General features: G+C 42.5%; 1 protein-coding gene across 10 annotated transcripts in view; it reads right to left on the reverse strand.

Moving 5' to 3' along the window:
- FRMD4A (FERM domain containing 4A) overlaps nt 1-15211 on the reverse strand; it is a 426455-nt gene that overhangs the window by 66842 nt on the left and 344402 nt on the right. For all 10 annotated transcript variants that reach the window (XM_083574960.1, XM_083574962.1, XM_083574966.1 and 7 more), the window contains 4 exons: nt 8156-8239; nt 2976-3041; nt 2044-2101; nt 505-591 (listed from right to left, as the gene is read on the reverse strand). In XM_083574960.1, coding sequence (XP_083431086.1) covers nt 505-591; nt 2044-2101; nt 2976-3041; nt 8156-8239 — 295 coding nt within the window. The remainder of the gene's footprint in view (nt 1-504; nt 592-2043; nt 2102-2975; nt 3042-8155; nt 8240-15211) is intronic.

Raw genomic sequence — 15211 nt, forward strand, 5'->3', positions numbered from 1 at the left:
TTGCAATTAATAGTGCTGCATTCCAATGCTCTCCCCTAACAGTTGTTGTTGTTTAGTCATTTAGTCGTGTCCGACTCTTCGTGACCCCCTGGATCAGAGCACGCCAGGCACTCCTGTCTTCCACTGCCTCCCACAGTTTGGTCAAACTCATGTTTGTAGCATTGAGAACACTGTCCAACCATCTCGTTCTCTGTCGTCCCCTTCTCCTTGTGCCCTCAGTGCCTTAACAGTGACCGCAGTATATAAGGATTACTTCAGACTCTTAACTCTCTGCCATGGCCTCTTTAAGTAGCCTACAGAAACACTCAGTGACAAATGTTTCTGCTTATATATCAATTTAATAAAATTTGCATACTGCTTAATTGCTAAAACCTGTAAGCACAAAACCTGTAAACATCAAACAAAAATATAGATTAAAATTATCTATAAAATTCAGAAGTTAAACATGTTGACCTCCTCATTCAAGCAAAAGGCAACGTAAGTCTCTTTAAATAATGTGCTTACCTTTCTTGGCTTCACTTTGTCGTGGTAGTCATACTGAAAGATTCCCTTGTAGCTAAGTCCTAACCACCAGGGAATTCCCTGCTTGTCCTGGTGTAAAGAAAACATGTGCACATATACAGAGTCAATGTTATTCTGAAGGGGGCTTGGCCAAAACGTAGAGGCAAAGGGAGCAAGAATCCCCTGCCTTTATTAATTTCAAATGTGTTTGGTATAGTTGGACAGTCTTCGACGGCTGGAACATTCCTTAACAGAGGTTGCTTTCAAACAAGCAGTTTTCATGTTAATTGTTAACCTTCACTCACTTTTGACAGCGAATGTCATTGTCAATAAATTGCATTCAGAGTTTTTTGTTTGTGTTGTCCTCCTGTCTTGCTTTTTTAAATCCCAATTTGTGATCATTTTTTACCAGTTTAAATGAAACCAAAGTGCCAGCCTGTGTGGACTAGCAAAACACCATTGAAACTTTTCACGGCCCTCCAGATGTTGTGGCACTACACCTCCCTGATCCCTGACTATGCTGGCTGGGGCTGATGGGCATTCTAGTTCAGAAACATCTGGAAGAAGAAGAGTTTGGATTTGATATCCCGCTTTATCACTAAAGCGGCTAACATTCTCCTTTCCCTTCCTCCCCCACAACAAGCACTCTGTGAGGTGAGTGGGGCTGAGAGACTTCAGAGAAGTGTGACTGGCCCAAGGTCACCCAGCAGCTGCAGGTGGAGGAGCGGAGACTCGAACCCGGTTCCCCAGATTACGAGACTACCGCTCTTAACCACTACACCACACTGGCTCTGGAGGGCCACAGGTTGTGCACTCCCGCTTTAAAAGGTTACTGCAGCCTTTTCCTTGCAGCTTCTGTTCTGTTTCCTGTTGGGCGTGGCAGGGGCATAACCGATGAATAGCCTCTTAATGCTCAGTTGCTGTTCAGGGTGTATGAAAGGAGTGTGTTTGTATGTATTGGTAGGGTATTATTCACAATTTGCAACTAAAACACTTAAGTTCACCTAGAACCAAATAAATTAAACCGTAAAGATTTACAATGGAATTGCACTGCTCCATTATACTAAACCACTTAGAAGCCATTTTGAAATATAAGCAGTATATAAATTAATAAAACAATAATAATATTGACATTCTGCCACCTTCCAAGGAGACACCTGTTCAGTCAGACATCCCTCTGAATTTGAATTTCTGATCTTCTTGTTTAAACTGTTTATTGATTTAATTGCCAAGCTTTTTTACTGTATTGTACATTCTAATTAAGGATGCTTTAATACTCTGTGTATTATAATTATGTATGGATTTTATAAGCGATTCTTGCAAATCACTTAGACTCCATTTTGGCATATAAGCAGTCTATCAATCAAATAAATAAGCAATTTCAGATGCATTATTTTTCTGTTTAAAGTGCATCTATTGATCTTAACACAGGAAATAGACTAGAATTTTCATTACTGTGTAAATGAAGAATGATTTCTGACGTAATTGTTTGCGATAAACCAATCCAATTCCATCAAAGAACACTTTTCAGTTGAAACGTACCTTAACTGCATAATAATGGACTCCGTATGTTGGAAGAGATTCTACAATGCTCATGTAGCTGTGGAGGGAAGTGCAAAATAACAGTGTCACACAGACAACAAGGGGAGGCAATGGGAAAAAACCCTCATGAACATTTGGGCACCCCTTCCAGGATGTGTTAATTACACAAATTCTAAAACTGATGAGTAGGAGTGGATTCATATCATTGGATTGGACACAGAAGCATGTTTTATTTATCTCCATCTTGATGGGAAGCTGTGAGGACTAGTAGGGTAAATTGTTAGACATTTTAAAAAGGATTTGTAGATTTTGTTAAGCTTCAATGAGGCATCCCATCACCTTTCACACCATTGTAACATATTCCATGAAATACTGGATTATATTGAAGTATTTATTGGAGTGGCACCTTCAAATTCTTTGCAATGAAATCTAAATTAAAGACAATAACAATATGCCTAGAGGACAACTTGCAGTCTGAAAGAGCATATGTTAAACAGTGGTTTTCAAACATTCTGCCTTCAGGGAACCCTTTCTTTAAGAATTTTTATGTCAAGAGACCCCCAAACATATTGAAACACCCATCTGTGTTAGGGTGCAGTTCTAGATCTTCTTAGGCTTTGCTGTTGCCCTGTGTCAATTGAGTACACACTTTAGAACCCAGCCAATATTCTCCTGCAACTGTGGATTGTGGCCAATAATCAGCTGTGGTAGGAAGACTATTTTTTAAGGCTTGGCCAACATTAGTCATCTTCTCACTGAGGAACTCCTGATAAGTTTCTGAAGGACCTCAGTGTTTCCTGGAACACAGCCTGAAAACCACTGCACTAAAATAGAAAACGCTACGTAATTACTTGTAGAATGTTCAACTCCCCCCTCCATGTTACATCCCAGAGACAAAGTTCATCATAGTAGAATCCCTCTTCCCAACTTACTTGACAATGGCTTGACCTCTCGTCTGCCCATTTAGCTTCTTGTAATGCTCAATAACTCGGTCCTCACTTTGAAGGAGAGAAACAGAATCTTATTATCTTTAGCACAGCTGAAAAAACAGCGCAGGACCTCCACTGTAGAAGAGGCATCTCATAAAATGGTGTCTATCAGCCCAAGGATTCCCAGAGGTCTAAAAATACTACGTGATGGAAAGCAGAAAAACAAAGCTAGCTAATACAAAAAACATTTATTTTAAAAAACCTTTATGTTTATAAATTAAAACAAGACCTACTACAAGAACTACATACACAGAGGCAGAAATGCAGCAAAAACAGATATCTATTTCAAGAATTTCCTCCTCCCTTAACCATGGATAACACTACCCAGATCCATCTTAACCAGGAGAAAAATGCTGGTTGGAAATCCTGATTATAATGAAAGCCATGGTTACAGTGAAATATAATCTGTGTAGATACAACAATCTGGCTGAATCTGGCAAGTGAAAAGAAGCAGAAATGTATGTTGGGGTGGGGCATATCTGTGCATGCAATCTGTGGCCCACTCTTGATCTCTTAACTATTTGCTCTGGGCCAGAGAATTATACAAACGGAAGTATGTTGAGCAGTGTTCCCAAGCTTGGGTTGCCAGATGTTGTTGGACTCCCACAGCAGCCAGCATGGCCAATGGTCAGGGATGATGGCATATGTGGCCCAACATTATTGGGGGAGCCAAAACTGGGAAAGGCTGCTTTAGGGCCACGGTGAAGAAAGCTTAAATATGATTAGTGCACAAACAGCCAACTTGGTGTTCTCCAAATGCCATTGGACCAACTCCTATCAGTCCCAGCCATCATGGTTTGACATCAGGGATGATGGAAGTTGGTCCAGCAACATCTGGCAACTATTACTTGTTTGGTGCAATGTTTGAATTAACAGACCATGGCTTGTAACCAGTGATCAAGTCAGAAAGAGAAACTCTTTGTGCTAACAATGAATGAAAAAACCCCATTAATTATTCCTCTGCCTCCAATGCCTACTGAACCCAAATAAGTATGAGATTTAAAAGCTTGAACCATATCTTGGTAGAGCAAACCATGATTTAGTGTGATGTATTAATTGAGCCAAAATTTCAGAAACAGAACCTATCCCTTTCCTAATTTCTGTACAAACAGATGATTCCAAACAGAGAAATTAACTGGAGAGAAAGGCCTCTAAGTGGTTGAATTTCAGCTGTTCATCTTTTCAGCAGACCACTGACAGCTGCACATGGGCTGAGGCCAACTGTTAACATGACAGTGACTCCAAACTGTCAATATTTTGGTGGCAGGTAAACTCATTCATAATGCATTTTACTTCAGATGGCTAATTCTTTGATAGGCATGAAATGGCACTAAAACTAAAGTGCCCCTGCATGCCTGTCAGCTTGTAAACATATCTGTGAACTCCTTCAAATCAAATGAAAGAAATTGCACCAACAATAAGGTTCATATGCATGTTAACACAAAGGTTGAAAAAACCCCAGATTGACAGCATCAAAACTAGCCATGACAAAGGCTGCCCAGGATCTGAAACCCGCTTCAAATGAAGGTTTTGAATCCTTCAGGTGGAGATGTTAAGATGCCCTTTCCACATCCAGCTGCAGGCCTGGTGGGCAGGGATGAAGCAGCAGCAACTGGTGGCAGCAGCAGCAGCTCTACGGGTTGTTCTCCTAGCACTTTGTGCAGCTCCTTCACCCCACACTAGTACATAACCACAAGCACAGCCCTCCAGATCTGCCAGCAGTTCTAAGCACAGCAGAAATAGTTCACTGTTTTCTCCATTCTCTGTGGAGCCTGATAGATGAGAGCCTGTGCTCTTTTCCTGGCTGCCGCCCTCACCAAAGGGACCAGAACAATGTTAGCAGCAAATGTTGGTAGCCCAACACCAATCCAAACATATCATGGAGCAGAGTACAGCCAGAAAAACAAAATAAATGCAATCTGCTTTGTAACTGGGGAGGGAGAATGAATGTGCACTCACAAAAGACCAATTTCAAATTCATTAAACCTGTAAACCTAAAAACATTCCATGCTGACCATGATTTATCAGTGTGTTTACACTAGGTTTTTTTTTAATATTTGGAAGAGCTCTCTACTGAAGTAGAGAAGTAAACTTCTAAGGAATATCAAATTATGAATACAATAATGTTGCCAAATTACTGGGAGAGTATAGTAAAACTGTAGTAATAAGTTACCTGAGGTGAAATCACTGGGTTTTATTACTCTACTGAAAACAGTAACTTTTTAAACCTTGGCCTTATCTTGCAACTCTTGTTCAAAGATATTAATCTTTTGTCCTTCCTCATCCAAGAGGAGCAGTCAGATTGCACCAAAAGCTACCGTATTTTTCGCCCTATAGGACGCACTTTTTCTCCTCCAAAAATGAAGGGGAAATGTGTGTGCATCCTATGGGGCGAATGCAGGCTTTCGCTGAAGCCTGGAGAGCGAGGGGAGGTCGGTGCGCACCGACCCCTCTCGCTCTCCAGGCTTCAGGAAGCTATCCGCTAGCCGTGGCAGAGCTGCGTGACTTCGCGCAGCTCTCCCACGGCTAGCGGAGAGCTTGCCTGCACCCAGAAGCTTGGGGCGCGCTGAGCTCAGCACGTCCCAGGCTTCGGGCTTTGCGCAGCTCTCCCACGGCTTGCGGATAGCAGCCTGTTCTGGGGGCTGGGGTCGGGGGAAGCTCGGGCTTCCCCCGCCCCAGCCCCGCACCTGGGGGGGGGAATAACTTTTTTCTTCTTTATTTTCCCCCCAAAAAACTAGGTGCGTCCTATGGGCCGGTGAGTCCTATGGGGCGAAAAATACGGTACTTGGAAGAGTAAGAACTGCTTTGTAGATCTTGGTGAATAGCTGTAAACATCCTATTTTGAGATATCTCCTTCTATGGCAACAAGTGAAAAAAACATTCACCAAGTGAGTTTACATAAGCAGGTGACCATCAGGCAACTCAGATCCACTGTGATACAATTCATAAGATCAGTAAATGAGGTGTTATAAAGCTCTTCCTGGACACTTCCCATTGTAAGCAAATGACTGAATACTTATTTAAATATAAAAGTTATCTGTGCATAAAAATAGCTCCCAAGCAGAAGGGATCTAATATGCTAGCCTTGTATGTATAGTGAATTTTTTTTTGGGGGGGGGGAAGCATTCAGCCACACTATTCCCCCACCTGCCCCCTGAAATGGTGCAGCCCAGTTCTACCACCTCATCTGCTAGGAACCAAATGCAGATTTTATAAAAGGCAGAATGTGTGTTGACATAAAACTGCAGAGTCCTGAAAACAGATAATCTCTAGCTGACTGTCCCAGGCAGTAAAGATGATTATCCCAGAGAATTATGCTCTTTAGGGAAAGCAGTGCCAGTGGAAAAACAGAAGCTTATACAAAGGCAACATGTAGGTTACATTTAGCTTTTTAAAGGTTTTTTTTGTGTTGAATGAATTATTGAAAGAATCCTGAGAATATGGAGATTAAAGGCTAATCTGTGGCCTTCCAGATGTTGCTGGATACAGCTCCCATCCTCCTGGCCAGGCTGGCTGGGGCAGGGGATGGCTGGGTGCAAGAGCGCATGGGGCGCCACAGGTTCCCTTCCCTGCCCTGGCCTTTATGCTTGCAGAGAAAGACAGCGACGGCAGGCAGTGCATTTGAAAGGCCAAGTAGTTAGATTTTCTGTTATTACAAAAACAAAACAGGTAAGTTGAGGTTCGTCACAGCACTACAGATCTATGTATGCCCCAAGCAGGGATTTTAAATACAGCTACTTGTATTTGTACACTATTTGGAAACTTTCCTGGGGTGGACTCAGAAACTATATTAGAATTTCACAGGAAACTTGAGCCCTGCCCCAAGCTAATGCTAATTTTTCAGAATTAGTACCTGGCCAAGAGAAATAGGTCAGTCCTCCCCAGGGGCACTGGGGAGAGAATAAACAAGGATTCCCAAACTACAACATGAAAACCACACTCCCTTTCTGCCATCAAATTATGAGAGTGGAGAAATTAAAGGAGTAGCAGAAAAGAGGAGTTCCCCACCCACCACTGGGCTTGGAGTCAAATGCTTTAAAGAGAGACATGAAAGAGCCACCAACAGCAAAGCAGCAAAACGAATTTTGCCTGTAGTTTTCCTAAACCAATTCATATTTGCATTGATGAAACGGGTGGGGGAGGCAGACGGAGGGACTTCTCCTCAGGGCATTTTGAATTTAAATATGATGCTTCCATCTCCCCTATATGTGCCTGCACATTTCATTCTTAGCCTAGGGAGAAGAGGAAAGGCTACAACATGGAACATGTTTACGGGGCTCAGTATTAAGTCTCACATAGATGAGAGGTTGAAAATCCACAGTCCTGTCTCCAATAATTTTCATAGCAAGTATGCAGCAAAAAAGAAGGATGAATCAGGCCTGCATAACCTCAGTGGGCTCTCCCACAGGACTTTGCAAAGTGTGTGCTAACCGCCATGGGTTAGAACAGGCTTCCTCAACCTCGGCCCTCCAGATGTTTTTGGCCTACAACTCCCATGATTCCTAGCTAGCAGGACCAGTGGTCAGGGATGATGGGAACTGTAGTCTCAAAACATCTGGAGGGCCGAGGTTGAGGAAGCTGGGTTAGAAGAACTGAGCAGTGCTCTGGGTCTCCTTGGCCTGCGCACCAGGCTGCAAGAGGGTAAAGGTGGGAAACTATGGACTGCGCCCCCGTTTTCAGTGCAGTAGCAAATCTGTGTCTGGGCTATACTATTTCAACTTGCAGGTTGGTGCTCACGTGAATGAACCAGCCTTCCCCACTCTGATGCCCTCCAGATACTTTGGGCTACAACTCACATCAGCCCTGGTCAGCATGCTCATATTGGCTGGGGTTGATGGGAGTCCTAGTTGAAAATATCTGGCGGGCACCAGGTTGGGGAATATTGACATTCTCTGGGAAATGTAATTGTGTGAGGGCTGGGCAGCTTAGGGAATCTCTAACTGAGAAGTCTCATTCAACACACTCACCAAACAGCAATTATCATAAGTCTTTGGGGGAAGTCACAACAGTGAGAAAACCAATAAAACTCTACAGTATAGATAGGCACATAGCAATCTTGACCAATGCATCATCCCACAAATGAGTGAAAAGGGTAAGTGCTTCTAAACACACAGAAAAGTTACCAGTAAGCAAGAGATGGGTGCTCCTTAAGTGCCTGCGTTGGAAGAGCTGGAAGCTTCTTTAAGTCAGTCCTTACTATTTCATTGCTGAAAAAGAGAGAATCCGAAAAGGAGGATCAGTCTACAAGAAATTAGCCATGAGGCTTGCAATGGCTGGCTGGCTGCTCTGGTTTGAACATCTGTTCCCCTTTAATGAAATGCTGTGGGGTAGCTTTTTTCTTTCCCTTTATTTACTTTGCATCTGGGAGCATAGTAACCTCCCACTATAGTATCAAAATCGGAGCAAAGCTATCACAGATGTCTAGGTTCCTTTTTCTTCCTGCATTTCATAATACTAGCTCTGAATGTAAAAAACAACACAGGACAGTGTGTTTTCATGGGGAGAGATTCTGTGGGGGAAATCTGTACGGTGCAGGAAAAGGGGGGTGGGTGGGAGGAAGACGCACACAATAAGACCCCTTGATTTAACTTCTTCCAAAACGCAGCCATTGATTAGAATGTCAGCCGGGACTCGTGCCCTAACAAGCCTCTCTTCCCTCCCCCTGCAGGGCTTGCTTGGAGTGGGGGGCGGGTGGGCGAGGATTATGCTCAACACTCTTTGTGGGAAAAGGAGAGGAAACATGAACCTCAGCACTAGACACAGGAGAGCACAGCCTGCATGTTAAAGAAGGAAAGTTCTTGGAATGGTGGCTGGGGTAGCACTGCAGGGAGAATTCATGGCGTAGCTGCATGTATGTACTAGGCCAGTTAGTCACTCAGTTAAGGAAATTATGTGACCATAACAGTCAGTTTTAAGGAACTGAATATTTAAATAACATCTCTCCCCCTGAATTGCAGGGGGATCATGATTGAGAGGTCAGCAATGGGAGAAGGAGTATGAAATGTTTCCTCCCCACACAATGGTCCAGAAACAACCAACAACACCCATTCCCCACCCTAACATTTGTGCCTGAAGAAAGGGCGACTGCCCACTTGACCGCAGAGTGTTAGAAGTCTGGGAGCAAAGCTGCTATTCCATTTCCAGCTCAAAGCAGAACAGCAATGAATAGTGCTGATAAGTCGTCTCCAAATGAAGCACCCCCAGAGCTGGCTCTGCCATTAGACAAACTGCCTCAGGCAGCAGAAGCCCCCGAGGCAGCAGCCCCATGGACGCCCCACCATCTCCTCTGCTAGCACGGAAGCACCACCGGCATCTGCTGAAATTACGCAAGCTCTTGCACGATTTTGGTGAGATCTTGCCTGAGATGGTGGAAGTGACAGGGCGGGCAGAGATGTGGTGCCAGCAGCAACAGCTGTGGCAGCTGTGGGAGCGACAGGGCAGGGAAATGTGGTACTTCCCATTTTGCCTCAAGCAGTGAAATGGGGCAGACGTCACTGAGCACCCCCATAGCACCCACTCAGTCACATTCCATAGAGAACTGAAAACTGCAGTTGTGGTACCATCAGGTGTGGGGCTGTCTGGATTTCACTGTTTCCAGAAGAGATGTGTGGTCTTTCCACAGCAAAGGAAGAACAAACACATACTTATTGTTTTGTAAAAGTATCAAACAGTTCCCAGTATGAAGTACTGATTCACCCATGACTGCCCTATGGGTAAAATGGAGAGTTTAATGAAAAGGACAGCGCCACTGACATGCACTTGCTTAGACAGGGAAGTCTTTCTTCAGTATGTGATTTGTGCCAATTAGTGGGTGTTATTGTTTTCCTGAAAAACCGGGAAAGCCAGTGCTTATATTCTACAAGTCAGCTAAATCTTTCTTTGCCCCTCTGATAGAAGAACTGTGCCTGAGCCCGACATCAGCAGTAAAAGATTCCTTGGTCATTTGCCCAAACACAGGGGAATATCAAGATCAGGGAGTTTCCAGAATGGGAGTTTCCAGCCAAAATAGACAATTGCCACGTATATGACAAATTTCACAGTGACTAACAACGCTCCCTCAAAGCTAGGGCTGCCATATGTTCAGATTTTCCAATTTACAATTTTGTGTCTTTGGGTCCCCCTTAAAAAAACTCAACAACTTTTGGGGGTGCCCTGGTTTTTACTTTTTGAAATATGGCAACCCTACTCAAAAGCTCAAAAGGCTTCCCAGAATCATTAACAGCAGCAAATAATTCTTATCGTTGCTTTGTGCCATTTGAATTATGCTATGCTAAAAGCCTTAGAAGGCAATTTTCACACATCATGGGTTCTTCCTTCCAGGGGTTCCTACCTGACCCCACTGCAGCCCATGTTGCAAAAAGCCTAGCTTGGACCCGGGGAATTCAGAGCTCACAACTGCGGGCCACCGAAGCTGTTCTCCTGAGGGCCGGCTAAACATGATAGGGCAGTCATATGCCACTTTACTATGGCTGCCCCCACACACCATACATTAAACACAGATTCACCCCACCCCACCCAAAGAATCCTGGGAACTGTGGTGCACCCCTCACAGAGCCATAACCCACAGCACCCTTAACAAACCACACTGTCCGGGATCCTGTGTGTGTGGGGGGGGGGGGGGAGCTGTGCTTCAGTGTACAGTGTGTACGCAGCCTGGGTATCATTGCTTCAAGCAATTTCCCTCCCAGCTGAGTGAGTCATTGTGGGGAGAAAAATGCCTGAAACAACAGAGGGCAGGGAGGTTAAATGGAAGATGGACCATGCAAACTAGAGAGGTGAAGCCATTTAAAATATATCCCTTCTGCTTTATAGACATAGACCCTGCAGTACCCAAGTGCAACTGGGATTTTGTCAAGGCTGAGAGGACCAGTCTGGGAGCAGGGAACCCTATGGCTGCTTCTGAATATATATTTATGTTTCTCTGTATCACAACCCTTTTGACCCACCCAGCTGAACACAGTCTACCAGCCCTGTACTGTGGCCCATCAGGTGTCTGACAACTGGTGTTCTTTTTGCAGGAGAAAGCTGGCTCTGATATATGGATCACAAGTTGCACAGGTCTGCTTTAAATTTAAATTAAATCAGGCAAAATCAGAACATTTTCAGGGAAAAAATGCTAGCAGAACTGCAATGCTATCACTATCCTTGTGGTGCAATTAAGCAAGGCAGCAAGCTGGCTCCTGTCATTTATTCTCAAACACTAATTGCTTAACTACAAGTTCATTTCAAGGAATGAAAATTACAAACAGTACATTTTCATTATGCAAATACATTGCTTAGTGGCAAATTACTCCTCTGCCTTTCTTCCTGTCTCATTATCACCATTTAGTACTCCATAGCTCTTTTCCATCTCCTTCATCTCACTTTCAGAGAGACTCCTTGTGTGGCTTTTGTAGGCCTTGGTGCATCTGATATCTGACAGTTTTTGAGCACTGACACACAGTGGCTTGGTTCATGTATGATGGCAAACCAGAGTTAAGCAAACTGTGACTTATCAAGAACCAGAAGGTGTGCTGGTGCAGGCTGCTCAAATCATGCTCCCCTTCCCTCCGTCTACTTCACTCGAGGAAACAAACCAGAGTGCTGGCTTAGGTGTGAACCAGCCCTTGCGGCTTGCTTTTCTCTAAACAAGCCCCCTTCTAAGGGCTGCTTCATTTCTTTTTTAAAACATAAAACAAATCAATACTGACTTGAGTAACAAGATCAGCACTGAGGTTATGTAAATTTGTTTTGGTGGAGGTGGGGATTATCTTAAAACTAGCACAGTAAATTCTTTCTGAAGAACTGCTGAAGGAAGTTACACTACTGATGCTTTTATTGACTCTGGGGCTTTCAAATAATTACTGTCTGGCTCTCCTAAGAATCCACAGAATTGAAGAGTCTGTTGATAACAAACGGTGGTTCTCCTAGCTGGGTTTGTTTTGGTAGCCTCATAGAACCATAGGACCAGAATCCCAATATTCCTAATTCTAATATGTAGAGACTTCTTTCTTTTTGAATCATTTTTCATTGAAAGTTTTCCACATAAAATACAATGAGAGAGAGAGAAAAAAACCAAGAATAAGAGAAGGAAAAGAAGAAGAAGAGGAGGAGGAGGAGGAGGAGGAGGATAAATACAAAGCCCTCAATTGTATCTTAACCCTTATCCAGACACAGCTCTCCCCAGGGAGCTTCCCCCTTCTCCCCCAGCCTCCCACCCTGGGAGATCCTCTCTTCCCTGATGGAGAGACCTTCATCTCCTGTCTATCACCTTCCTGTGTGTAGCTTCGTTTATCCAAATAGAGAACTTCAAAAATAAACAGAAGGAAAGCATAAATTGGAGATCACAAAGAGATAAGAAAAGAAATGAAGTAAGGGGGGGGGAGATAAAAAAGATGAACTCCCAATTCTCTGTTTGCCAATTATGTATATGATAATTATTCAAAATATTCAAAGCATGCACTCCAGGATAACATGTAGAAGTATTATAAAGCTGCTTCTCAGTCTGCTAAGTGTTTTTTCTTGATATTCCATCCCAAGCATCTCAGATTCACTGTTATCCACTCAAGAAGTCCAAAAGTAGCTCTTGAATTTTTATTATCATTAAATGTCCAAGATGGTCTTTTTCCAGTCCAATATGATGCGTTTCTCGCCAAGGGTTCCCACAGATCCTAATAATAGTCCTTTTTTCTCCACCCCTCCCCCAAAAATGCACACCAATCATCATAGGTTTATAGGCGTTTCGTTGTGCAATCGTACCTTCCCCTTTCAACCACATCTCCATCATCTGTCATCTGTGATCAGCTCTCAAGAACTCTGATTGTAAATCCATTTATCTCTCCTGGCATCACAACAGAGTCCTTCATCTGCCTCCTCCTCCAGACAGTTGCAAGGCCATGCAGCCCAATCCATGGTCAGAGGCTGTCTCAAACTCAGGCAGAGGCGATTCTAAATCCTCTCCAACAGGTCCTGTGAGTTCTTTAATCTGAAATATCTCTGATCCAAATTCTCTTGAAATTCTACGCATCTCAGCTTTTAATTCTGTGAACTGCTCATTCAACATTCGTCTTATGCTATCAACGATTGGTAAAGTCTTCAGCATTATTATTTTTTGCCTTTTTTCTGTTAGGTTTTCCCTTGGCAATCTCCCTTCTAGGATCTTGCATTTAAACATTCCTTTCTTCACATAACGTTAAGATTAGTCTCCAACGCAAATTCAGGATATACGGTACAAAGATTCATCGGTTATTTAAAGTAAAGATTTCACACAAATTCAAAGCCATTTATCAGATGGGATCTTTCAAGGCCATCAGTAGTTAATTTAAGCCTCTTGATTTATATTCAAGCCCGTTAATTAGCACTTCTTTGTTACTCATCAATTCATTTCCATTCTGGGTGCCATTTAACTGGCAGATAGAAAATCCATTTTTTCTTTACTTCCAGTCTTAATAATAATTAAAAGAATTTTGCTGACCTGGTGCTCTAATTAAGAGCTCTTATGCTGTGTGTGGGCTCAATGACTGTCCCTCGCTCAAGACGGTTCTCCACCCACAAAAACTTGTGCCTCCAGTGTGAAGAATGTCTGCTTCTGATCATGTGAGGCTTTATCTCTGAACTCCCTTATCTCAAAAGGGGGTTGTGATAACCATGATATCTACCTTGGTTATCTTAATCACTGCATAATTATCTTTGCTAACAGGAGTATCCACAGCCAATGTCTAGTCCACCATTATTCCTTCCCGGAAGTTCCCAATATGTAGAGATTTCTCTCCCCTTCTGCATTTGGCAATCCTGCCTTGGCAATCTATTCATTTTCAAGTAGATATGTTTTTAATTGGCAATCTATTTATGTATTTAAGGTATGACAACAGGCAACATTTTATTGATTGGACAGTAGAACGCTGTCTGTGAATGTTTGGCATGGTTTTAACTGCTGTGTTTTTATGTAGCATGCAGGTATGTAGTTTTATTTTATTTATTTAAATTATTTATTTATTTAGAAAGACTTATAGATTGCTCAGGGTTTCACAGCCAAGAAATAGTTCAGGGCCCAGTTATCTACAGAAGGGCGCCCTCCAATAGCAACCAACACAATCCTTGAGGCAGCCCCAGCCAGAATATAGGGTGAGGGGCCAGGCAGAAAGGCCTTATCCATTCTATGAACCCAACTCTGCAATGTTCCCCCCTAGAGGTGCGTCTGTCTCCCATATTGCTGAATTTCAGACAGCAACTGAATATAGCTTATTCACCTAAGCTTTTACGGTGTAGTAACACAAGGTTTATTCCTCAGAAGTGATGTATGCACCTGCGTTTTAAAATTTTAGTTACACAAATATTTTAGTTTGTATATATCCTCTTAGCTATGTTTGCAATAGTGTGTGTATTTTAAATATATATAAAATCAAACTGACATATTGCTGAGGAAGGGTGATCTATAAATATTCAAAATAAAATAACTAACTAAATAAATAAATTTAGTTGGCTGGGGGTTTTTTGCTGGGGTTTCTGCATTGTGATTTATTTTGCTTCGGTTTTTGAGTTTTACTGTGAACTGTATATTTTATTGTTTGTATAAACCACTCAGAAAATCTGGTTGGCTGAATAGTATATAAATGTCATAAACAAAATATATAATAAATAAAGGAATATATAATAAATAAATTGTGTATATGAGTAGCATATGAATTGTGTGAGAAAAGTGAAGAAAGTTAGGACACATAAAACACAATATGGTTTTTTATTTTTTGTAACAGATGTTCTAGGAGAGTATTTAAATATTGCTGTATTTTTGTTCCAAGTGTTATACTTTGCTTGCTAGCATTGCACCAAAACCGACACAGGCTGGCCACATCTCTTCTGTGGTGTTGCTGCAATAAATCAACTTGCATGCTAAAATATCTAAATACTTCTCCTGGCCCTGTTACTGAACTGCAGTGACTAAGCTAATCTGAAATGCTAGGAGTTGAGAAATATAAACAAGAACAGGCTTGTGTTTCCTAGTCACAAATACGTCAGGATTTCACAAGCTGCTTGAGGTTCTGAAAGTGATGTGTCAGAGTCTCAGCCTCTCCTACAGCAAAGTGTGACCTGCATCGTTCTGTGTTCCTAACGTTTTCAGATTGAGGTGCTTAATGGTGTATTTTATTGCTTAATTTTGGGGGTTAGTTAGAAGTTCTAAATTCTAAATAGTGGCATTTTAT

This window comes from Podarcis filfolensis (genome assembly GCF_964270895.1).
Source record: "Podarcis filfolensis genome assembly, chromosome: 10".
Classification (NCBI taxonomy): Eukaryota; Metazoa; Chordata; class Lepidosauria; order Squamata; family Lacertidae; genus Podarcis; species Podarcis filfolensis.